Source organism: Patella vulgata, chromosome 7 (assembly GCF_932274485.2).
Source record: "Patella vulgata chromosome 7, xgPatVulg1.2, whole genome shotgun sequence".
NCBI classification, from domain to species: domain Eukaryota; kingdom Metazoa; phylum Mollusca; class Gastropoda; family Patellidae; genus Patella; species Patella vulgata.
The window spans coordinates 33,947,323-33,974,642 of record NC_065885.2 but is presented as its reverse complement, the minus strand read 5'-3'; the positions used below and the strand labels follow the sequence as shown (position 1 = coordinate 33,974,642).

Here is a 27,320-nt window from a genome sequence, read left to right as displayed (position 1 = left end):
AAGTTATAATGTTATCTGTTCATATTTATTTAAAAGTTCTAAGATGCACAAACTTTAAAGATACATTATGTAAGATTTAGATAAAAAACTAGCCATTCATGAATAATTTCATTCCAATTACTCTATTACGAGCAAAGATATTAGCCTTTGAAGGTTTGACAAGACGTGTGCAATAATTGCAACCACCATACTTGTTGTTCGAAGCTAAGTATCACTCCTCCATTTTTAGATTAAATTAAAATATGGCTGAACCGTTCTAATCTATTTAATATCGGAGAAATCTGATGCCATCGCGAGTTGATTATGGCCTGGATCAGTTAATTAATGTCTAATTAATAATTGAGAAAACATTTCAGGCCTAAAGAAAGACCTGCAATAGGCAGATTTAGCCCTTGCATAATGTATGTTTAAATTTTAGTACATTATTATTATTATTTTCTTATTTAGTGAGTAATTTCTGTTTCATTGTTTCTTACTAAGTTCAGTTTTTACTTAGATATATTGAACAGTTTTACGGCATAACTTTTTGGTAACTTTTTGAATTGGTCAAGGTCTTGAATACTGATTATATTTGAGTAAAAGCTCAGCTTTCTAAGAAAAAGACTTCTTTGGTGCCCAGACCTGATTTTAAAGTCTCAGTGTCGTTGCAGATGGCGTGCCTCCCCCCTCCCACCCCCCAAATTTAATGTATGTACTTTTTCCCTTCAAAGCTAGTCACAGCTAAACTTTGTGGGACAATGTTTCCACATTCTGTCAATTCTGATCAATGCAATTATTTCTGTTGATTCTGTTCCTTATCCAGGAATTCTGCTGAGAATTCTGAAAATTTTCATGGGGAGGCCCCCGCCCTGATTAGAAAATTCTGGCATTGCCACTGTCAATTTTGATTATATTTTGAACCTACTGATCTTGTTCACAGCCTTTTTAAATATTGAAACTTAATGAAATTTTTATGTACATGCACATTTAATGTAGAAACTTTTAAATTTTATGTAATATTTCTAGGATATCTAATTAATTTATTTATAGATGTGTTATAATTAAAGTAGCTAAGTCTCTAACTCAATATAATCCAAAGTCTTTGACATTGGAAACACAAATTATTTGTCAATTTAAATCATCGGTGATGCTATGATCTTACCGGGAAAAGATGGACTTCTGATATCCAATACGTTTCTGCACCATTTCTAACACAGGACTCAAAGAACGAGGCTAGACATATTCCACAAATCATGTCAAACGGTGACACCATATTCTTGTCTGGAGAGCATGCGCAATAAATACTATATGTGTAGACTAGAATAACCAGACGCGAGAGATTGCCATTCGATTGAGACTTCTGGAGTATTTCACCGAACATAACTGATTAGAAATTACAGTAAAAACAGAAACAATTGAAAGTAAATCAGTCTATATACATTCATATTACATTATTATATGCGTTGCGACTCATTTGTGTCAATTTCTAGGTCCCAAATATTAGCGATTTAGCTCCTTTAACATTATATATTATTATGGTCATTGTGTCCATTATTGTAGTCATGTGTCCATTATTATGGTCATGTGTTCATTATTATGGTCATGTGTCCATTATTATGGTCATGTGTTCAGGGCTAGTAATGTTTCACTTCAATCATTTACCATTCTTGACAGGCTGGAGAATTCACCTAATGCCATAAAATTAGTTATTTCAAACCATTTAACCGTAAAAAACAATGAAAAATGCTGTAATAATTTAATGTGGTTTTTTTATTTATAAATAAGGATAGTGCAAAAAATTGTCATTTTCTTTTTAATTTTGACTGGCTAGCAAATATTTGAAGCGACAGGGATCTTTTAAGGATGCAGACATTTTGCATAAGATCTCCTTTTATCCCTTTTGTCAACCTTTAAGACGTGAATTTGGGAAATCACTGAAACAATTTTCTCCATTTTCAGCCTTAGTGAGAAATGTAAAGCGTAAGAAAAAGAAGAGAGAAGATGGTACGATATCAAGTGATGTTGATACCGATGGCGACGAGGAATTATCTCGATGGAGATTTAATTTTCCTAAATTTGGCCAATCGCCAGGCCCCTCACCAACACTGTCCATTCTTTCGACAGCCCTATCTGGAGCGAGTGATGATGACTCAGATGTGTCATATGTAAGTCTTTTACATTTCATGTTACTTAAAGTCCTGATGTGTCAATGGCATTTTTCGCTAAAAAAATTAATAATTTCTCACGGTATGTTTAATTCATGCTAATATACTCAGATTGATTATTTAACATTTAATTAAGAAAACAAAATCAAAGTACCAGCACTAGATAATGTCCCCGTCTTGAATTTAAAATTTTCACAAATTTTTCAGTGACAACAAAATGACATAGTCAGCAGCATAGATTGATGAAATTTTAATTCCACATATCTTTGTAAAAAGTGAACAGAATGGAACCATTTTTAGACTCATATTCCTTTTAGTGATCCGTCTTTCACAATGTTGTAGTGTGCAAGTAATTCTATAGTGCTAAAATGGCACATCTGGACTTTAAGAAGGGGAGTGTGAGCAAGAAAATATGCTTAGAGATCTAAAAGATGTTTTTCTCATTGGAGTATTGTTTTTGTTAATTTGGGATTAGGTTTTCAAATTTATTTGAAAATAGATATATGTTTCAGATTTATTTCTGTCATCACAGTTAAGTTTCAAAATTTGTATCAAAAAATATTAGTTGACCAAGGTGAGATTTTGATTGAATGAAATGAATTCTTTGTCATTAATGTCTTTGGGTATATACATGTCTTATATATGTAATTTAGGTCTCAGTGTTCCTTATAAAGGTGGATTTTATAGAATATTTCCAGAATTTTCAATGCATTGATACTCTTATTTTTAGGAAGAAGTCATTGGTACTGATGGAAAGAAAAGAATGAAGAAAAAATCTAAAAAGAAAGGTTTTAAACCCATAGAAAAAATAGATAGTAAGTATCTGTATAGGCCGTTGTGTTTATTCCAGACACATTCAATTCAATGACATGAAAGCAACATCTTGAAATCTACAGTGATACAGTGTAATACTTTTCAAGTCATTCCTATTACCACACTTGTTATAGTATGATCAGTGACATACATTGAAAACTGCAACATGCATTTGATGTTGTCACAATGGGTGTAAATTTACTTTCATGCTATTGGTAACTTTATCTACTTTAGATAACTCATCTGCGTTTCCTTAAAAAATATGTACCTTCAAGTTTAATTAGGTCATGTAATGTGACTTGGGAAAGTTATTGAATAGAATTTCTCATTCATAGCTTTCAAGATATCATAATTTTAGCAACAAAATATACTTTTTCTTGGTAGTTTAAATATATTTTCCAGTTAAGCTCTTGACATTTGAGAAAGTATATGTTTATGTGTTCTATTTGATTATAAACATATAATGTCATTAGGTAGTTTGACCTTAATGAATTTATATATTTGATACAAGCTGCTAAAACGGAAACCTCTCAGAAATATGTCTGGACGGCAACTATTAAAAAAGGTATTGTATACATGTGTAATATGTGATGTAATTGCATGTAAGAGAATCAGTAGTCAGTTCCATCATTGTTTGTATTCTTTCATACAGTCTCAAATTCCAGTTATTTTGGGGGAGAAATACTCCAGAATTACACAAGTTTTTCCATTTTGATAATTATGAGTGACAGTATTGTATTTTGTTTTTTTCATTCACAAGCGTCGGTAGTAAAACAAATGTTTTTGCTCTCTGGTCTTGTATTTTCTTTTTTATTCACAAAAGTCGGAGTGAACAAATGTTTTTGCTCTCTGCCACTCAGGTTGATGTGACGTAGTGGGTTTCCAAGAACGGTATCCTTTATTTTTTCCGAAAAACCAAAGAACAAATATCCCTGAACAATGAAATTTGAAGAAAAATGAAAAGGAACACCAGCCCTAAATGAATATTTCTAATTTGTTTGTATCTGTTTATAGTTGCTACAAGTGCAGTTGATGTGAAAAAACCTAAGGCTCGTTACAAAGGGCATTATGTTGAGGGGGAGAGCAGTGGTATTGGTGATGTACGCTTGGATGTTAAAACACTGATGAAGAAAGCAGCCGAAGCGCAGAAGAAAGAAGCAGACCATTCTCACATACGAGGAGAAATAGATGAACATGTATCGGTAAAGATGACTTTTCTCTTGGTATTTTTATGTAGACGTACATGTATATTGTCGTCACCCCTGTCTGTCCATTCACATTTTGTTCGTGAACACTCTGCAAGTCACAATTTTTATCGGATTTTGACAAAACTTGAAGTATAGATTTAAATCCCAAAGATCTTGGTTCCTTTTGATATTGGCGCATATTGGACTGTAAATTTCTGGATTATAGCCTCTGATTTTAGCTTATGGACCCTCAAAAGGTCACAATTTTCATTTGATTTTAAAAAACGTTCACATATGTAACTGTTATACAATAATTACAATTGAAATCGAATTTCGTGAAAATCAGACTGAAACTTCCTGTCAAAATGGCCACTCCCCTTTGCGCAATTGGTGTAAAAGTATGTAATACCAAAGTTGTGGACTTTGAGTACACAGTTTTTATCCGTTTATATCACAAAGATTTTGGCCCCTTTTGATATTGGCATCTATCAGACCGTAACTTCATCGATGATTTCCCCTGTTGTACGAAAACTCGCTTATTTAGCTTGTTCTCTGACCATCTTATGCAGAATGCGGACGTATTTTGCATGGCAACTGCTTGTTTAAATTTTGTTTGACAATAGGTCGCAAAAAGGATTTATTTTTTGAGGACTTCTGAGACATCTTGTGCATGGGTATCCGGTTATGTATGTATATCATAAGGAGTAACCTCACCTACCTTAAGGTTTCCTGTGGGTACTCTGGTTTCCTTAACTTTTGAAGATACCTAACAGCAAGCGAATTATTGAAATAAAGATGTACCTTATAATGTTAGTTCCATAATGACCTCATTTTAGTGTGATGTGGACGTTAAACACCATCTCTCTTTCTCTTTCTGTGGCCATGAAGGAATTTCATTTGGTAATTATGAATGAGTATTCATTTAGTTATGAAGGGATGTATAAATGGCATTCATTTTAGTCATGAATGGTGCTTGTTAGGTCTTGAAGGAGAACTGGTCAAATGTGTTGACAGTAGACAACAAAGGAAGGAAAAAACCTTTTTATATCTCTGTCTTCCCTCAGCATGTAGTTGAAAGGAGCCATGAGTTAGAAGACAGCACAGAGATCTTGAGCTAGTCTCAAGTAATATAATCTGTACTGATCTGTAAATCTAATACAGTTAAACCCCATTGATCACCTATTTATAACCACTACATATAAACTACTTATTGTTTTATTACCATATAATTTATTAATAGATGTAATTAGTAAAATTGAATAATTAACAAGGGATTAACAAAAAGTTCATTTCATCTGTATTCCTTGAAAAATAAACATGGCTACAGTTTATTTGATATTTTATGTCTATGGTAGAGTGTTGTAAGGAAGCATAGAGATATACAGAAGAAGAAAGTTTATAAAAGACGTAGACCAAAACAAGGCCAAAAGTTACCAAATAAACCCATTCCACAGACACCTGTACAAATACAAGATATTAGAGAACATGTAAGTTTAACTCTATTTGTCATTTTTACTTAACAGGGTCATGTAACTCGTTTAAGGAATTTCTTTATTTAATTTTATAAGTAGCGTGATAATCATCATGATGAATTACTCCTGTAACATTTTTACTTAACAGGGTCATGTAACTCATTTAAGGAATTTCTTTATTTAATTTTATAAGTAGCGTGATAATCATCATGATGAATTACTCCTGTAACATTTGAAAGTATATATAGTAGACAGGATTATCCAGACAGTTTATGGAAACTGAAATTTTGAATTTCCTCAGGAGAATATCACTGTGTTTCAGATAATTGTATAGGAAAAACGAAATCTACAATTTTTTTTATTTTTCCTGTTAATGCCAGAGTAACACACTTTTGTAACTTTAACAAAAAATTTGAACTGCATTGGAGTCGTTGATCTTCACTTAATCATTTTACTTGTTTTTTGTTGTAGAGTCCCGAGCCAGAGGAAGAAACTACAGAAGTAAAAACACAGGTTACAACCGAACAGGATATTATAGACGATGATGACGACACATATCCCGATACAAAACCACCACTGACATATCCCCATGTTGACCCAATTTCTATTCCAGATTTACCACAAGTTCCAGAATTGCCAGAAAAGGAACCACTTGCCAGGAAGATATCCAATCCAAATAAAAAAACAATGATTGAATTCTATGACCTCCAAAAACCAGGAATAGGCGTTTCCCCAACTACGGAAATTGATCAACAGGATGAGAACAATGATTTAAGTAAGAAGAAAGTAAGCGTTACAAGCGATGGTACCAGGAGTATATATAGTGAATATAGTGAAGGGGATGATTTTATACCACCTATAATGATGGCATCACCAGGTCCTTTCAGTGAGGGGGATGAACAGGTAAATTAATTGTTCATTTTGTTTTTATACAGCCATTATATACACAAGATGTCAGCAACTGTGTCCAACATTGAAAGTATTCTGTCAAAATTCAGTATTTTTTGAATCGTATATTTTTGGGGATGACATCATACTTCAGTATACGTGCTTATATAAATATGAGAATACTTATGTATATTTACAAAATTCTGTCCTAAATTGTTGGTGATGACACCATACTTCAATATAAAAATGTAATAACTTTACCTCAATCAAAAAATACTTTAGTCCAAAATATTGACAGACACTAGACAAGATATTTAACACTTTCTAGAGCACCTGATGTCACTTGTCATTAAGGCATTCACAGAACTGCTGAATTTTATTGTACTTGTGTCTTCCAACTAACCAGTTATTTTTCACTTTTTTTAAGAGAGAGAGAGAGAAATGAGGTTTAACGTCCATTCGACACAAACTAGGTCATTTCGGGACTAACATATGGTTTAATTTTATTTCAAGAATTCGCTTGCGCGTAGGGGTCTTTAGCAGTGGGAGGAAACCGGAGGACCCGGAGAAAACCAACAAGGTTGGACAGGTGACCCTACTCCTTGTCATGTACAACCGGGTATTCGAAACCATGCCAGTCAACTCGATGACAGACTTTATGATACAGCGAGCGCACGCTAACCATTCAGCCATTCAACCCCTCCATTTTTAAAGTGTGATTACCAGGATTTGATCCAACAGTATCTCATTCGATCAACATTATATATATTGTTTAAAGATTTAATGACAATTTCATTGAATGTAGCAATACTCCTGGTTTATGGATCAAATGAGTGGGCTTCAAGTAACTGCATGATATGCATTTCTCAGAAAATATCCTGGCTTGGATTAAATCAGATTAAAATATTAATTTCTAAATCTGATCACTTGGGTTTTTTTCAGGAGTTTAGACCAGGCGATTTAATTCAGATAAACGGTAAGAAAGTCATTAATTTCTCAGATACTAGTATATTTACACAAATGGAATATAGTAAGCTTACAGATGCTATTTATTTAGATATATCAAAATGTTTTTCATTTGTAGCCATTGCATTAGCAATATTTTGGGGGTTATATTTAAATTATTTGACAAATCCCAAAATATATACCTGTAAATATATAGGTAATACTAATAGATTGCAACAAGCATGGTTAGATTAAATTTATGCTTTTATTTAATTAAAACTGAAATTAGGCTTGGCATATAGGGTTAGTTAAAGACACAATATTCCAAAGTAAAAGGCAAAAATAGATCGTCAAATCACTCACGATAAAGGTAAATTATGGCCGTCTAAAATTTACATAGCCATTTTTATTGCCTCAGACTGACTGAAGAATGAATTATTTCTTTCCATGAACATCAAGCTTGAGAATCTAGATTTTTTTTTTTTAATCATCTGAATTAATATCTAAAAGACTCTTTTCTCCCATTATTTTTGTTAATGCCCAAATTTGAAACTTATGTTCATGAAATGACGAAGCCGATTGATAATTCGTAACAACTAAAGTTATCATCTGATTTATTATATAATAAACTTGGCAATAGGAAGAACTAGAAGCCAATCCAGTTTAACTATTTCTGATAATTATTTCATGGGTTATTACTTATTAGTGTCTTGTGAATGCTGCCATCACCTACAAGGATTCAATAATCTTTCTGAACTGCTCAGATGACTTGGCTGCTGCGGGCGTATGTTTCATTGCCTGGCAATCTATTTTTGAATATTGATAAGGGAAAATGGTCTCTGGTCTTCTGGAGCATTGTGGCTTGTGTCTGTGACATTAGTATGTCCTGAAATTACCATATACAGGATTCATATATATGCTTGGCTTCATGTTTGTGTAGTATTTTAAAGGGGCAGTCCCAGATATCATATCTAATGACAATACTTAATACCACTGTGTTTATTTATACAAAAAATGTATATTGAGTGATAGCCAGATTACCTGTCTGGGACGGTTCCTTTAAAAATATAGACTTTAAGTATACATATTGTATGTTAGATAGATGTTTTCATTTATTTTATTTTATACAATTAAATTATAAACCCATTCAAAATAGAATATGACATGGTCAAGTATCCCAGGCCAGTAACATCATCGACAAGTGGAGTATATGAATATGATGATCCAGAATCTAATTCTAGACTACACTCAATCATGGCAAGTTCACCGTTTCAGTCAGAATTTGATTCTCATGATTCTGAAGATGATTTTGAGCAGACAGATTTAGAAGACACACATTCTGCATGTAATGTTTTGCCATCAAATCCCAGAGCTTTTGTTAGATGTGGTTTCTGCTTCATAAAATATTCCTTTATAGAGCTTTGCTTTCAATTTTTACTTGAATTGTAGGTCTATCATTGCTTACATCAACTTTATTTGATCTTACATGTAGCATATGCATTTTAAAGTTACAATTCTGTAGACTTCTACCTTTATATAGCTTTAATCATTTCAGATCTTCTAAAGGCATTGGTGATTGGTCTAATACTTTTAATAGTAGTAATATGTAATCTATTTTTCATGGCATATTTGCTTTCATTAATATAATAACTGGGTAGCTTTATCTTATATGCTAACAGCCACAGATATTTTGTTATGCACCCAAGCACCTGAATTAACATGAAGACAACCACCATTATTAAATACATGACAATCATCATTTTCAACATCAACTTGGCCAACATTATTAGCAAGATGGTTACCATTTTTTTTGATATGGACATGATTTTTTTCTGTAGATAGTTTTCCACGTGTTTATTCTTATTTATCAACATGACGTCTATTTATAAACACGACAACCATCTCTATGTCTTCTGTCTTTATCCATATTTATCAACATTTCATCTTTATCAACATGACACCCATCTTTACCAACATGACACCCATCTTCATCAACATGGCATCCGTCATTATCACCATGATGTCCACCATTATCACCATGACATCCATCAGTATCACCATGACATCCATCAGTATCACCATGGCATCTATCAACATGTCATCCATCATTATCAACATGAGATCCATCATTATAAATATGACATCATCATAATTAACATAACATCCATCATTATCACCATGATATACATCATAATTAACATAAAATCCATCATTATCAACATACATTATTATAATCATATAACATATCCATCTTTATGAACATGACATCCATTATTATACTTCTCATTAAATCCAAACAATTGCAAATTCTATAACAATACCTCATTACTTGCACATTTTTTTACCAGTACAGTTCAGGTTTCTTACATGCACTTATTTCGCTTTCACTCATCATGGTAGTGGGAATTGACAAAGGGTGGTTTGTATCTGTATTTTGGTTCTTTGAGTTGATTTATCTTAATTTCAAATTTCTGTGCATTAATAACATTATAATCACTTTTGGTGAAGATAAAATTAATAATACAATTGATTTTTGTGTTTTACTAATTATTAAAAACAAACACCATAGATATATAATTTGTGTTTAAAATGACATGACCTCTTTAATTTTGGTAACAAAATTGTCAATTTATTTGGGTACTGTATGTTTAATCTGGGATGATAATCTGTCCTCATTGAAAATTTGAAGTCAGTAGATAAAACTGTGGTATGATACCATAAGCCAACAAGTAAAATAAAATTTTAACTAACCAGTTCATTACTAGTTGAAATGACGTATCTGATTAACACAATTCAATACTTTCTCTACAGAAATGAAAAATTTAATTGTATAGAGTTAGTGTTATCACTAATTGGAATAACCCAGTTTATCAGCACATTTTAATACTTTATTTTCGATGCATGGATGGGTAATGTATCCATTTCTCAGAAGCTTAAGTAGGATGGATGGGCAATGTATCCATTTCTCAAAAGCTGTGCTAGATCAGTGTGTCCATTTCTCAAAAGCTTCATGTAGGATGGATGGGCAAGGTATCCATTTCTCAGAAGCTCAAGTAGGATGGATGGGCAATATGTCCATTTCTCAGAAGCTTCAAGTTGTATGGATCTGCAATGTATCCATTTCTCAAAAGCTTCAAGTTGGATGGATGGATTGGCAGTGTGTCCATATCTCAGAAGCTTCAAGTTGGATGGATGGGTAATGTATTCATTTCTTAGAAGCTCAAGTATAATGGATTGGCAGTGTTTCCATTTCTCAGAAGCCCCAATAGGATGGATGGGTAATGTTTCCAATTCTTGAAAGCTTCTAAGTTGAAAAAGTGGGCAATGTATCCATTTCTCAGAAGCTCCAGTATGATGGATGGGTGGGCTATGTGTCCATTTCTCAAAAGCTCCAATAGGGTGGATAGGTAATGTGTCCATTTTTCAGAAACTCCAATAGGATGGACTGTCAATGTATCCATTTCTCAGAAGCCCCAGTAAGATGGATAGGCAATGTTTCCATTTTTCAGAAGCTCCAATAGGATGGATGGGTAATGCGTCCATTTCTCAGAAGCTTCAAGTTGGACGGATGTGTATTGTATCCATTCCTCAAGCTCCAATAGAATGGATGGACACTTGTTTCCGTTCCTCAGAAGCTCCAGTAGGATGAATGGGTAACGTGTCCATTTCTCAGAAGCTTCATGTATGGCCAACCCAATTCAGTACTCTATCTTGTCCTTAATCAAAGAGGTTTAGCACCGTAAAACTTAATTGCATTTGTACAGAACGTATAGGTGCTTACAAGAATGAAGAGAAAGTGTTTTATGTTCATGTATTTTAAGTCATGGTTATATTCTTTCATTAGTTGAATTGTATTAATTGTTGTAACTTTATGTATCTATTTTGGATATACATTGTACTTTAAAATTGAGATTTGGTGTTGTCTGTGTCGTGTTATTTTGTCTTTGTTTTGTTGCACAGTTTTACTGCATTTTCTATTAAAACATATACATTTCTTTTAAAATATTAAAACAGTTACTGGAAGTCCTGACTCTGGATGGGTTGAAAGTGAGTACACCTCTGCTTCTGCTGCCATACACAAACGTGGAGATGAAGATGATCAAGAAGGATTGAATGTAGATATTGATGATAAGGATGAGGGAATATGGAAGAAAAGACGGCCTCTGTCATCATTTGTGGAAACAAGAATACATAATGGTAGAGTTTATGAATTATTGTTGTTGCATTTTAGAATATTTTAAAACACAAAGTATGTCATTCATGATGGCTCCATATAAGAACTGCACCGGTTCACAAATTAGGAGGTCTCGGGTTTGATCTCGTTATTGGCAAGAGATTCTAGTCTGGCTTCTCCTTTTCAGTGGTGTAGTATGGATGGTCTGCTTGTCAGTCTTGTCCTGTGTATGTATATGTTGGCATGATATTTAGACTTCAATTATTCCTGTTAGTGCAGAAAAGGATGTTAATCCCATTTTGTTTTTCAAATTTTTCAGCTCGTTTTAAACATAAAACCAGACCTGTATCAGCTTCAGAAATAAGACAACATAGAGAGAAAGAGGTAGAAGAAATATTCTTTATTTTTTAATTCAATCAACTAGAGCTTCTAGCTGATTATATGTACAGTAATATCTTTACTGTTTTTTTTAAGATAGCTAGATTTGCAACAATAGAAAATATATTAGCGATAATTTTTTAGTTCAATCATTGAATATTTATAGAATATTTGAAAGCAGCAATTACTTCAAAAGCAAACACCTTGAACATGATCAGAGCGGCTTTTGTAACATTTTTTGTTGTTGATCAGATTAAGACTTAAGAGGATTATATGTACCAGTTAAATTGTCTGATATTTGATGTTTTGCTCTCTATATATATAGCTTGATCTGATAAGTAGATTACCACGAACTAGAAGAGTAAGTTTCAAATATATTCAAGTGACCTGAACTCATTGTTTGATTTGAATTAATTAATCCATTTCTAATTTTCTATGGTTGATATTAATAACCTAAAAGCTTATAAATTATATATGACTAAAAGTATGATATGGATAGGGTACAACAGCATTTTAAGATAACTGGCATTCTGTGCATAATCAATGGTCTTCCATAAAAAGGTTATATTTAATAGGTAAAAACTGATAAAATCTAAAAGGGTAACATAACTACCAGTAAACTGAATTGCCTGAACTGCTCTCTATCTGATTATAATCGGAAATCAAGTTTTGTTCTGTTTCATTTTTGATGGTGCATTATTAATTGACCAATAAAATAAACTGTAGGTAATTTTTCGCAGGTGGATTTCACTGTGAGGTGGGGGTCAAAAAGGCTGTCCAAACTTCTGTCTAATCTATATAAATAAAATCAAAGTGTTTATGTATGTTTGCCCATCATGTTTCTTCACCACGCTCCAGCCCCACATGTGGTATCAAATCAACCAGCATGACCCCGTGAATGGTGAATGTTGTAGGCCATCGAATATGGACCCCGGGCAAATTAGAGCCAGGGCAAATTTTGGCCCCGGGTGAAGCCGGGTCTCACTATATAGGTTGACCTCCACAATAATATTATAGTGAATTCATTGTAAAGTTAAATGTACTGAAGTTAGCTATGGGTATCTGAAGAGCTTATTTTATGACCATCATAGTGCTGTCTAACAATCACAGGTTTAGTCTGTTACTGACCATATAAAATCACTGAAAAACTAAAATCCCCACATATTTGCTATGGTTAATGAGCGTGATACCATTGCTTCTGGTATATGCCATATTGGTTGCAGTTTCTACCTCATGATATCATGACATGTGACAAGTACTAGTAGTATCACCATTTTCCACCTTTTGAGTTTTGTCCAGTTTTATCTCAGCTTAAATCAGTCACATTCAGGGACCCGTTTCACAAAGCTTATGCACACCTACATTGATTTACATAGTACAAAAAGTCTTACATCTGCTTTGTGAAACAGAATCTTTGTTGTGTTTAATGGATGATAAATCCCCTTTTCTACCATTCCTTCTTGGCCTGGTCCTAGAGATTAATTACCTCCATTATAAATTTAAAATGTGATTCATGGATACCTACCCTTTCCCATTAACTTGCATTGTGTGAGATAATGACAAAAGCATTGTACTAATAATAAATGTCTACCATAAGATATCTCCAAAGTAATTTTTATTTGCAAATTGGCAAATTATCATGGTGGGCATTTTACTTATAGATGCTGTTGCAACATTTTAAAATAAATTATTAAAGATTTGCAATTTTTTGCAATGGAGTTAACAGCATGCTTTTGTTGTGATGTCATATACTTTAATCCCTAACAATAATAACATTCTACCATTTGTGAACATCATGTATGAATAAATTATTGATGAAAATTATTAAATAGGTAATGATATTGTCTTTACTTTAGTTGTGTATGATGTCATATAATACAATTAATCAAACGATAAAAATAAAAGAGAAATTAGTAAGCACAAACATAAACTTTGTACCTTGTCAAAAACTTTGGTTTCATTCTGACAATTACAGAATTACATAATACTTTTTGGACAGAATATTTCTACATGATCTTTTTTTGTTTGGTCTGTCAATCTAGACGGACTCATCAATGAGGTGTTTTCGATCTGGTGCCATCATATCCAAAATGAAAGTCCACATTTTCGAGGCACAGTTATGGGCTCACATTGAAATAATCTAACTACTCAGTGTATTGAGAAATATATTTTTGTTGAATTTCTTTGTATACCTATATATAAGTAAATTTATACTTATATATTTAACAGGATCTGCATGTGGCTTTTAATGAAGCTTATCATCGATATCAGCGTTTAAGCAGGTAATGTAATACCAGTAATATTTAATTTAATATCTCATAACCCTTGACCCTTATGTGCAAATAAATGGTAAGGTACAATGTGCGCATGTTGTATGTGATGGTAGAGGTGCATTCTGCAAGTTTATGCAAGGACCATGGCAGGGGTGGAGTGGGATTCAGCAAGCCTTATGCAAGGAACACATGCTCCATGCAGAGGTGTGGTTTTATGAATTTATGCAATGACCAAATGTTACTTGGTGGCAGAGCCAGAGGTGTGATTTTGTGGTTAATCTATGTGTGAATCTATGCAATAACCACATGCAACATGGTGACAGTGGGTGGATTCTGTAAATCTATTCAATTACTATGATGTGTAACATGGTGGAAGTGGTGGAATTCAGCAAGTCTGTGCAATGAACCCATGATAGCAGATGTGGGATATAAGTCGATACAATAACATATGTTATATGTTGGCAGAGTTGGGGTTCTGTGAATGGAGTTGGGGTTCTGTGAATGTGTAGCTACCTGGTACAGTTACTGTTCATCAAATCATGTTTATACTACATATAATTCTCTGCACTTGGATTATTATCACATGAATTTTAATTTCAGTAAACCTGTTACACCATACAATCTACACAAGAATGATGATAAAAGTTTTGATGATAATTGGCATGAAAGGGTCATAGAAAGGTAAAATTTAGTGCATGTAAACATTTAAATTATCTTTTTATCTCAGAATTCAAAGCATAGGTTCTCAGGCTCACACACTTCCCTTCTTCCAAGAATTATCTGTATAAATTCTTTACTTTGTGACAGGCACATGTTATTACGAATGCAAAAAGAACTACGAGCTCACCATGCTGCCATGAAACGTAAACAGATGGAAGAAGAACAAAGAAATAAAAATAAATATATACTTGGTTTATTAGATTATGATGAAGATTGTTTAGGTAAGAAAAAGAAGAATACCCATTAAATGCTAATCTTTGGACTTCATTAAATGCTGATCTTGGGATTTCATTAAATGCTGATTTTAAGGTTCTCTTATGTTATAGCAGGCAGATGAGCTTCAAAAATCTTTGAAGCCATACTGATATCTGTGTTACGGTTTGACTAGGTACCTAATTTGGCTTGCTTTCTTTGGCATGGAACATCAATTACCTATCTTTTTGTTTCCCTGTTTTCGTATGAAAAAATTCTGCAAAAGAGCTGTTTCTTTATATATCTTTGACTTGGTGTAGTATTTGAATTTCTTATTATAAATTTTCTTATATTATTATGTCTACTTATTCGGGTCTTTTGAGAGCTGTTTCTTTATAAATGTTTGATTTGGTGTAGTATTTATTTATATATATTTCTTATTTATATATTATTCTTATATTATTAGGTCTACATAATCAGGTTTTTTGAGTACTACATTGTATATTTTGTATGCCTAACATTTCAGCCAAAGCAGGTATTGAGTTAGACCGTAACACTGAATGACTGAAGTATATCTACTAGTATATCATTGCTAACTGATATCCTAGGGATTAAGTATAGTTTAGCTAATTGCTAATCTTTTGGAGCCTGGTCTGATCATGAAAATGTAAATCAGTAAGTGACCACTGGAACAATAGCAAGATATGATCTTGTGAGATCCCACTGTACACTGTTTGACTTTATTTCCCTGATCATCATATTTTGAATCCCTTGTAAACTACAATATTGAGAAAGTGGAATCTCTGAAAGAAATTTCAGTCCAAAAATGCTTCAATTCTGTTCAGTATTAAACAAGATATTATGAAATGAACATTCAGAATCTTCTGCAGCCCATATAAATAAGTTGGTGCCACTTGTTAGTGTTGGGTAAAAGCTTTTAATGATTCCTTTTTTTTTTCAATCCAATTTAATTCAAGATGATGATTTACCATTGATATCTTGGTTTTGTTTTCTTAATTGTATTTTAGATAATCAATTTGAGTATATTTCAGGGTGCAAGACGATCAGAAACATTGACTGTTAAAGAAGACTTTGTTAATTATTCAGTCTTAAAATCATTGGTTCATAAAATATATAGTATTCCTTAAACTCTTTTACAGAATACCAAGAGCATGCACCGCCATCAGTGAAATACCTCCCACATCCACCTCGACGTCATCACAAAACAGCCAGTAGTATAAGAGAAACACCCAATCCTCCTCAATCTACACCAGCTAACAGTCGACCAGATACAGCTTTACCAGTGAACCAGAATCAAGCTATTCCTCCTTACTCCTCAAAGCATGAACACAGTCACTTTAAAGCTGATAGGCAAAGACCGAAAACTGCCAAACTATACCGCGAAAAGAGGGGGGACACTTCAAGCCGAAGTGGTTATGAAACCGCCAGCCACTATGGATCACAAATCATAAATGAAGCACAGAATCAACAAAGACCAACACCCCACAATCGCTTACCTCAACATAATTCAGAAATGAAATCAAGATCCTGCTCATCATTCCAACACATAGTTTCTGAGTCAGGAGATAAAACACGTCCACATACAGTAGTTCACAGTCAAGATAAACAGCCATCTTCACAAAGAGCTGCAATTAGATTAGATGAAAGAACAGAGAAGATTCTACAGGCTTTATCTAGATATGATAATTCTCCAGAGAGTGGAGTCGGTGATGATAATTTACCTGACGATTGCACGACCACACCCTACAGGTATAAGGTATTATTTATACAGGCGTTATGCAAGAGTTATGGATTCCCTTTACATTATCTATTTCTTTTAACTATTATAGTGAAAACTGTCAGCTGTTTATCTAATGTTTCATAATGCAGCTATAATTAGTTGGTTTCAATCTCATTAACTCTTTAACTATGCTAAGCCTTTGACAGCACCTGCCGACATATCAGACCATAATTTTGTAGACTATTGTACTGATTGTACGAAAAATCACATTTTATTTTCTTTAGCTTGTTCTCTATCCATCTCTTGCAAAATGTAGGCGTATCTTGCATGGTAACCGCTTGTTTTATTTTTGAATCATGATATAGTAGATGACCATCATATTACAGAACACAATTTTATGGAGAACTTTGTTGTTGTTGATCAAATTGTCTTGTAACTAAACATACACATATCTGAGAAGCCAACTAGATGTGAAGCAAAATGTTGGACTGCTGCAAATTAGTTATATTTTTTAGGTTAACAACATTATTACTGAGGAAATACACTACATTTATTTATTAATAGGTTTAATTTTGGTAAGACTTCCCAAGTACACAAAAATATGTCAAGTAGAAGTCGTGTTGGTTTTGATACCAAACAGATTGATCCCCGAAATCCTCAAGCAGTTCGACCAAAATCCAGTAAATCTATTCCTAGTAAATGCAGGTTAGTTTTATTTCTTTTAAAAACAAACTGAGAAGAAGAAACACTTAAACAGACACAGAATGTGAATATGGCTTAAAATTAAAAAGAACATGGGTTGAGCCAATTATTTTGAAGATTAAAATGTAACTATTACTCTAAGAAAACTTTTTAACCACACTCTGTTTGGCTGGTCATTTATACATATAACTATCGATTAAGTTTCAAACAAGTTTAATTGTCTTTTATATACTAGCTTTGCTTGACCTGTTATAACACACAAAGTATGCAATTTTCGTACTATGTTTTTATAAAGTGTGAAAGAGTCCTTCTTTTCCTACATCTCTTTGTTTGAAATATTGCACTGAAAATATGAAACAGAAATATCTTACAAATTATTTTAATGTAGCAAATTGCACTTTTTAGTTGACATTGCCATGGCCTTTTTTCTCAGAAAAATCCACTCCTTTAAAAAATTCCTGTATTCATCCCTGTAACTGAAACCAAGCTATTAAACCTTCCCAATGTGAAAATGTGTAGAAAGACTAGCCTATTATAATGCGTCCATCCGTCACACTAGTTAGGACACAAGCACCAATTTTCAAACTTGGACATAGGTGTTTAGTAGGTGAATTCCTTGACTGAGTTCGACGATGAGCATTTTCTGCTTAGGCTAAGCAGAGATGAGCATTTTCTGCTTAGGCTAAGCAGAGATAAGCATTTTCTGCTTAGGCTAAGCAGAGATAAGCAATTTGATTGGTCGAAGCTTTGGAACACGAAAACTTTGTTTCTAATTAAGTGAGAGTGATGAAACTTGGGGTACAGTTTCATTACATCAAGCTTTATGAAAAGATAAATATGCAATTTAAATAATGTGTGTCATCTTATTACTTTTTCAATCTGGCAGGGGACATAAGCCTCACTGTTGGCTTGTTTTACCATCATAGATGAATCTGTATATATTTTATTTTTTTAGTCGTTACATCCTGTTGTCAAAACCTAAAGAGAAGTTATTATACCCATTACCAACACCTCTAGAAGAACACTTATTAGCGGAAAGATTTCCGATGTTAGGTAACAGAGTGTATGAACATTATGATGGATTGATTATACGACACCGAAAACCAACATATAACATAGATTATAGCCCTTTCGCTAGGGAACTGTATGGATAAAAAAATTTGCATTTAAATACCCACCACACAATCATAACGGCCACGAAATGTTTTAACACCGAATGCCATGACTGATGACGATTATTTTACAAATGAAGGATTAAGTAAAAAAATTGTTTAATTGAATACAATTATTGTAGATGTGGAAGAAACTCAGCCAAAGGCAAACGTGATAAAAGATATTGAATATTATAACTATGAAAGAAAAATTTAATCTATTAGATACACACACAAATAGGAATTATGATTTTAAATTTTCCTGCTAATCTACATCATTGAACAAATGTTTGCCATTTGATTAAATATCAAACCAACTTTTAACAGCATTTTTTGGACATAAAAGTACTTTTAACAATTTTCAGGTCACACGTGCATGTAAAATATAGATGTACATGTGACCTAAAAATGTTTAATATAAATGTATAGAAACACTTTTTAAACTGTACATTAAAGATGCATTATGTAAATGCTAAATGAGCCTATTGAAGGTTTTTATTTTGGCTTCAAATGTTATATAAACTATTATTAACATATTTATTTATTAACATGACAAGCCCATAATTAACAATCTAGATCATCGGATGGCAGAGCTTTAAATTGATTAGAATGCCTGCAAGATTTAAAAATTAAACGATAAAGTGGATAATCGAGACTTAGTCTCATTTGCCCAGTACCTTTGATGCACTAATAAACAATCTATGCGACATCTTCCAACACTCATAACTTCAATCAGTAATTTATATGGATATTCGTTTTTCATTATCTATAATTATTATAGCAAAAACGGACAGCTCTTTATCTAAATCTTACATAATGCATCTTTAACTGTTAAATCAATATCTATTTTATGAAATATAATATAATTCTTTTTATTGACATTTACTGTGATATAAAATTTGTTCTTTGTTGGGTTTTTTTTTTTGTTACCTGTTTTTAGTTACAGAACAGTAGGAGGTTAAACCCCATTATTGCATTTCTTGTTTTTTTAGTAACTACTGGAAATCGAATAATATATTGGTTTATAAATCTATATAAATTATGTTCAAACTGTATTTGCCTACTGGCTCTGTTACAATGCATATTTATATTAACAAAAATGTACAGAAAATCATTTCAGAATTTTAACATGTATTTTTGATTTCTTTTCCTGTAAAAAATATAGTGCTTTTTAATGTAACCTGTTTTTCCCCCTTAAGATATGTAAATTGTAAGGAATCCTTCCTTTTGTAGATATATACTGTATGAATTATTATTTGACATCGATATTATGGGAACATCTGTCTCACTACCCAAGACAAAATTATTTGTATATTATTTAAGTTGTTGTTAGTATTATACATGAAATACTTCAAAATTAGTCCTGAGTGAAAACCACACATAACGATTATTAGAAAATAAAAAATTGAATTATTTACTTGAGACTTACAAGGATACAAGCATAACTGTATTGTCCATTTCATTCTCTTGCTAAGAAGGTTCTGAGAGAAATTGGGTTTAAAATCCACTTGAGACTCCAGGTCATTTTAGGACTACCATAGGGTATATTTTTATTTCAATAATGTGCTTGGATAAGTAACAGTTATTATAATCTATAGTGCACCCCTTAGACCATTGGTCACCACCCTCCCTCCAGGGTTCACAATTCGACCCATAATTACATTATATAAGAGCTTTTTCATCAATCTTTAATTTAACCCAATCTAATTAATTCGGTTTTATTTTTTTTAGTCCAAAGATATACACTCAAAGCCATTAAAAACGCAATGCCAAATTCAAAGTTTATTTACTGCAACAACTTTTAACAAATGTACATAACATTTGACAAAATTGAGATAACAAGCATCTGTGGATAATTTCATGAAAGAATTCACTACAAATGCACAAAATCCAAACGTCGGAGAACCATGAAACAAAGCAGGGATCAGCTGAAGTCAATATTGGGTATGTCCACCCAATAAAAAATGAAAAGAAACATCACATTTTAATTAGTTTATTTTTATACTTTATAATAAATTAATATCTATTTTAAATTACAATGTAATTGATCCATAAAAATAATTAGTTTATAATTTAACCTTAAAAATAATATCCAGTTTAAATAATTACCATTCGGTTTTTATTACAATGTAATTTAACCCTAATATAATATCAAGCTTTAATAAAATTATAATTCATTAAACTGTTAAAAAATACATCAAGTTACATTATAAATTAACTTAAAAAATACCATCAAAGTTTTAAATATATTGAAATTTAACCTTGAGATTAATATCAAATTCAAATTATAGTTATAATTCAACCTTAAGATAAACAATAATGTCAAGTTTTAATTAGATTACAATTCCACCTTAAAATAAAAAATAGAAATGATATCAAGTTTTAATTATAGACTATAATTCAACCTTAAAATTAAATAGCAAACTAATCTCAAGTTTTAATTAGATTGTGATTCAACCTTAAAATAAAAAAATAAAAATGGTATTATAAACGTGCGTTTCCGCACCCTTTGAATGTAGTTAAAAGTATAATTTATTCAAGTCAATATCAAAATATATAAAATAAAAGTGCGAATATATAAACAGTTGTGGGTGGTGTAAATAAACAAATATAATCAATTATGGGTGGCGTAAATATGAAAATATACTCTTCAAAAAAAGTAGGGGATATTCAGAAACAATACAAAACTGCGAAAATGCACTGTTGTTTTTATTAGAGGTAACCAGTGTATATTAATAACAGGCCAATTGCCTACACATGAACATAAACAGTTCATATTGGCGGCTTATCTGACGGCCCCATTTCACTCGCAAAGAGATACACCGTCAAAAGTGAAAACGGACGTTTTTGATTTTTGTCTTAATAATGAGTAATTGCTCCACCGATCCTCAGACATTCAGCAATTCGTCGTGGCATGCTCCTAATCAACTAAACCGTACAATCACGATTTTGGGCAATCTGACCCACTCCTCTCGCGGTGCCACGGCCAATTACTTGCAGTGTTGTCGGTTGACGTTGACGTCGACGAAGACGTCTCCCGGTCCAATTAAACGTAACAAACTAAAGCAAAGATACGCTAAACAGTAAATCTTATGCAAGAACCGACAGGAAAGCAAACATGGATAGGATAAACCAGCACGCGGCAGTTTTCATCAACCCTTCCGTGAAGTGTCAAATTTGACAATGAACCCCTCCAACGTGTATGGCGCTATTGCGTGTCGAATGTGCAGCTAAGTGGTTCTGTTGGGCCGATAAGTTCTTCATCTGTGAACATACTCTCAAAGCATGTCAAGTGTCCATGACTACCTATCATATCACAACTTGCATAATATAGGTATTTGCATTTCAATATCCCCTACTTTTTTTGAAGAGTATAGTTTCTGACAAAGACTTACATATTACTTCTTCATTTTTTGGCGCTTTTGACCATGCATTCCAAACTTAAATGGCTTGATTTATCATTAGCTATCACATTATACATTGCATGGAATTATAACTTAAATTGTGGTATATTAAATAGCTTCGGATATGTGGTACTGCCTGCAATAGCCATTAAATCTGGATCGCTAAAGAAATGTTGTAATAATGCGAGATTAATTGGATGCAACTTAGAAATGGTATCCAACTTATTGACACATTCTCCCAAGCTTTCAGTAATTATTATTGTAATTCTTGGGTAGATCTACTACGTCTACAAGGAATGGACATAATACAAAAATTACACCCTTGACGATCTTTTGCTTATCATTACATATAAAAGCTAGAGCATGGATATTGTACACTAAAATTGACGTAGAGGATAATTGCTTAAAAAAGTTTTATGGTTATTTTGTTGAAATCTAAAGTCACATTGTAATTTAATATTTTGCTTGTCAAGAAACAGTGCATGTTCACACGAAGCGACAGTGCTTGCATATAAAATAATTTTAAAGAAACATGTGAGATGATCTTCACCTATACAAAGTTTTTTTGGTAGCGAAAACGATTATAATATTATACAATTTGTTGTTAATAAATACGCATTTAGAATAATTTGGACTTCTCTCATTTAGGCTAACTCCTAACCTTGTCCGATGAGGGTTACTTCCCTTTGCCAACTGCCTTTTCATTTAACGATTTATGGGATTGGTCGATAAAAATAATCATCAAGGGCGGATAACCAAGGGGTTAGTGGAGTAGAACGGAATGAAACCACTGGGGATACCGAGGATGCAGCTGCCCGCGCTTTAGGGTTTTTAACTTTAAAATATTATGCTAAGGGTGGAATGACGTACTCTGTATATAATAAACTCTACGAATCTCTAGTCGAGGCAATATATTACTCTATGGTGCATCTATATGGGGTACAGTTGAACACAGTGAGAAAGATAATGCAAGAACACGTGCTTGTAAATTGTTTCTAGACGTTCCTAAGAGAGCATCAAATATAGCTTCTTATGGTGTTATGGGTTGGGTCAGTTCTCGGATAAAGAAAATAATTGGAGTATTCAGGTTATTCACCAAGCTCGAAAACTGTGATAGAAATAGTTATAATTATAATATAAGGTCCATAAATGGCCCCAAAGACGTCCAAAATCGTTGGAAAGGGAGGTATTAAAGTTAGCAGAACTTGTAAGTGTAAAGTGTAAAGCATGAGCTTAACTTATGGGGCGGTAGTAAATCTGATTTTAAATCTTTGTGTAAAATAATATTTAAAACTGAAGAATCTAGGTGGTTTTCAAAACTGTGGGATGATAGAAACTGTACTAATGGAAATAAATTGAGAACGTATAGGTTGTTTGAAAAAGATCTAAAAGTTGAGGATTATTTCACTTGTGTCATGACCTGATCTCAATGAGGTGCTTCTTTCATATGAAGTCCATACGTCGAATCCGCAATTTGATCACAAAAGATGCAGCGCAGGCGCTGGTTCGATATTTAATTTTATCCAGACTCGACTACTGCAATAGTTTTCTGTTTGGCATAAACAACAGCCTTACACAAATTACAGCTTGTACAAAATACTGCGACTAAAATTGTGTAAAGGGTTTACATTGGCTTCCGGTGAAAAGCAGAATTAAGTTCAAACTTCTGTGCATAGCATACAAATGCTAGAAAGGTGAATCACCAGACTACTTGTCCTCAATGCTAATTAATTACGTCTCCCAAAGAAAAATTCGGTCCCAACATGAACTACGTCTGGTGGTACCCAACTATAGACTTAAGACATTCTGTCATAGATGCTTCTCATACACTGTACCAAACCTATGGAATTCATTACCCTTGACCGTAAAGAATTCACAATCGCTTAGCTGTTTTAAGAAGCAATTAAACACTCATCTTTTTTCGACTGCTTATTAGTTGTTAACATTAGTCGTGTTTTATCTTGTGATAAGTGGAGAGATAAATGCGCCTTGAGCATTAACTTTAATGGATCGTAAGTCGATATGGGCTGGACACTGCTGTTATTTTATGTATATTTTACGTAATGTATATATATATATATATATATATGTGTATATATATATATATATTCTTGTATGCAGTGTGTGACGCTATTAAGCAAATTACTAACTTACGTATTAAGGCATATATCACCCATTAAAATTTGAGCGGTCACAAGAAATTTTGGACAGACTGACTGACGAATGGGAAGCAGATATACGTCCACATTAAATGACAAAGCTCTATTCTTATTGTCTCTATCTTACGTGTGGAGATCAGGGCTGAATTAGGCTTGCATGCGGTCAATGGCTAAAAAAGTCACCTGGACCCTTGCATTAGCAGTGAAAAGGGGCATTGCCTATGTCCGTCACACTCACACAAATGCATTTGTATAATGGTAGATAGACTATTTTGCACAAACATCTGATACAACATAAATATTTTATATGATTCAAATTCTTTTTTAAGGGCTAATTTGGGGAACCCCTGGCTTCAGCCCAGTCGCACGCACCCCCATTCCCCGTCTTTGATCCAGCCCTGGTTGTAGATCATGTGTGCATCTGCACGACCCTATGATATAAGGCCTTTATACACATATCATAATGCATTGTCCGAAAGGCTTTCTGGACACCACTCAGCACAAAATACAGTTAACTAAATGGACTAATAGCCCTTCCGATCAACAGATTGGTATATGTTTGTTCAGCTCTGAACGTAGGTCTCATTACACTCGACCTCTACGTTCAGGGACTCTTTTATTGAATCCTTGTCGACCAGATTTGGTTTCCCAGTCAATTTTACTGGACAACTTTTTACTGCTAAACGGCCGCGTGTCAATCCCTGTGAACGCCTGAACAATATAAATGAACATCTTAGTGAGAAAATAAGACCTTGCTAATCTCGCTCGTTTCATCTTATACTATTCAAAAAAAGTAGGGGATATTTGATTTTTAAGTGTTATTAAAGTCACCTAATGAAACTGACGAAGAAACAAATGACAAAATGAAATGAAGTTCACATTCATCGATTTATTCCAAATGATCGTTAGACTAAGTAAGGCACAGACTGACCATTATAAGGGTAAAATGATACCCGGGGTCAAACAGCAAAGTTACCACAGCATCACAACCAAGTCAGTAACGGGTAAATCCTCCTCTGTTTGCCAAACAAGCATTGATCCGACGTGGCATACTCCTAATGAGACGTCTAAGGTCATTTTGGTCCAGATTGTCCCATTCCTGTTGCAACGCAGCAGCAAGTTCTTGGACATTGGCAGGACGTTGTTGACGTTGACGTAACCTCTGGCCAAGCATGTCCCAGACATGCTCGATGGGGGAGAGGTCGGGACTCAGTGCTGGCCAAGGTAATGTGGTGATGTTCTGTTGTTGGAGGTAACCTGTAACGATCCTGGCCCTGTGACATCTTGCGTTGTCATCCTGGAAGATGAAACGGCGGCCATGACGTCGTGCGAACGGCACAACATGGACTGCCAAGATGTTGTCCCGGTAGTACTGGCCTGTAACACGCCCTGCAACAACATGTAAAGCCGTTCTTCCAGCAACAGTGATGCCTCCCCACACCATAACAGAACCACCCCCAAATCGATCATGTCTGATGACGTTAACGTCTTGGAAGCGCTCGTTTCGACGACGCCACACCCTCCTACGTCTGTCCAAAAAATCAACAGTGAACCTTGACTCATCTGAAAACATCACATTGCTCCAGCGTCGATTATCCCAGTGTTGACGATCCCTACACCAACGACGTCTTGCCTGAATGTGATGATCTCTCAAACAAGGGATCACGCGAGGACGTCGGGCGCGAAGGTGACCCCTATGCAGTCGATTCCGAATCGTCTGGCCACTCACTCTCACACCAGTGTCTGTTTGAAGACGAGCGCTGATCTGATTTGCTGTGATGACACGATTTCTCAAGGCCAAGGTACGGATAAATCGATCCTGGACTTGAGTTGTCGCCCTTGGTCGACCTGAGCGTGGTCTGTCCTGTACAGATTGTGTATCACGGTATCTGGACCATAGCCTGCTTATAACAGACTGAGAAACATTCATCGTCCGCGCCACAACCGCCTGTGTTGTGCCGATCTGTAGCATGCCAAGGGCACGTAACCTTTCATTTTGGGTAAGCCGACGCATATCAAAATTTGTTTTCTGGTCACTAAAACAATTAAACTGATGTTTCCACCCTGGAATTCAATGCCACAATGACTGTAACATTCAAAGTCAGAGTCGTGCAAATCTTGGGTTGGACCCCCATGATGATCCCAAGCATCACCTGCATTCCATGCGGTAGCTATTGGTGCGTTTAGGCGTCACATGTAACTGGAAATGTTTCTTCTGTTAGGTTCTATAGTGACTTTTTTCGTAGTCATTTGCATATTTTAGTATTATGCCCCCAAAATCAAATATCCCCTACTTTTTTTGAATAGTATATATGGCCGAGTTCTTAAATTTGTGCGTTACCCTTTCAATGATGTCCGCCAAGTCTGTTAGAAGACGGAGACGTATTTTTAACAGCGTGTTGTGTCGCTCATACTGACTCTAGCGAGGTGAGCAAGGTCTTATTTTCACGAGTTCTTAAATCTGTGCGTTACCCTTTCAATGATGTCCGCCAAGTCGGTTAGAAGACGGAGACGTATTTTATAACAGCGTGTTGTGTCGCTCATACTGACTCTAGCGAGGTAAGCAAGGTCTTATTTTCTCACTAAGATGTTCATTTATATTGTTCAGGCGTTCACAGGGACTGACACGCGACCGTTTAGCAGTAAAAAGTTGCCCAGTAAAATTGACTGGGAAATCAAATCTTGTCGACAAGGATTCAATAGAAGGGTCCCTGAACGTAGAGGTCGATTGTAATGAGACCTACGTTTAGAGCTGAACTAGGTATATGTGCATGTTGGTTTTAGGCAATGTTATTTTTTTTTTACCTAAAAGTTTTAACTTTAAATTTCAAGATATTAGGTTGAAAATAATTCAAGATATTACTTTTAAATTTTAAGATACAAGTTAAAATTTCAAGATATAATTCCAAAGTTGATATTTTAAGTAAAAAATAAATAAATAAAATGGCACTATTTTGTATCCTTTACTATGATGTCG

At 33.9% G+C, this 27,320-nt stretch overlaps 1 protein-coding gene across 2 annotated transcripts in view; it reads left to right on the top strand.

Annotated features, from left to right (window-relative positions):
• LOC126826729 (uncharacterized) overlaps window positions 1–20,195 on the top strand; it is a 38,312-nt gene extending 18,117 nt beyond the window's left edge. The window contains exons 24-38 of one of the 2 annotated variants that reach the window (XM_056102159.1): window positions 1,939–2,144; window positions 2,875–2,959; window positions 3,972–4,159; window positions 5,500–5,631; window positions 6,088–6,519; window positions 7,447–7,480; window positions 8,606–8,794; window positions 11,464–11,646; window positions 11,943–12,007; window positions 14,231–14,283; window positions 14,875–14,955; window positions 15,082–15,215; window positions 16,347–16,956; window positions 17,492–17,632; window positions 18,585–20,195. In XM_056102159.1, coding sequence (XP_055958134.1) covers window positions 1,939–2,144; window positions 2,875–2,959; window positions 3,972–4,159; window positions 5,500–5,631; window positions 6,088–6,519; window positions 7,447–7,480; window positions 8,606–8,794; window positions 11,464–11,646; window positions 11,943–12,007; window positions 14,231–14,283; window positions 14,875–14,955; window positions 15,082–15,215; window positions 16,347–16,956; window positions 17,492–17,632; window positions 18,585–18,783 — 2,732 coding nt within the window. In that variant the 3' untranslated portion in view covers window positions 18,784–20,195. Of the gene's footprint in view, window positions 1–1,938; window positions 2,145–2,874; window positions 2,960–3,971; window positions 4,160–5,499; window positions 5,632–6,087; window positions 6,520–7,446; window positions 7,481–8,605; window positions 8,795–9,014; window positions 9,056–11,463; window positions 11,647–11,942; window positions 12,008–12,326; window positions 12,363–14,230; window positions 14,284–14,874; window positions 14,956–15,081; window positions 15,216–16,346; window positions 16,957–17,491; window positions 17,633–18,584 lie in introns of those variants that run through there. The other variant, XM_050555761.2, reaches the window with a different exon arrangement.
• Window positions 20,196–27,320: the final 7,125 nt, after the last annotated feature.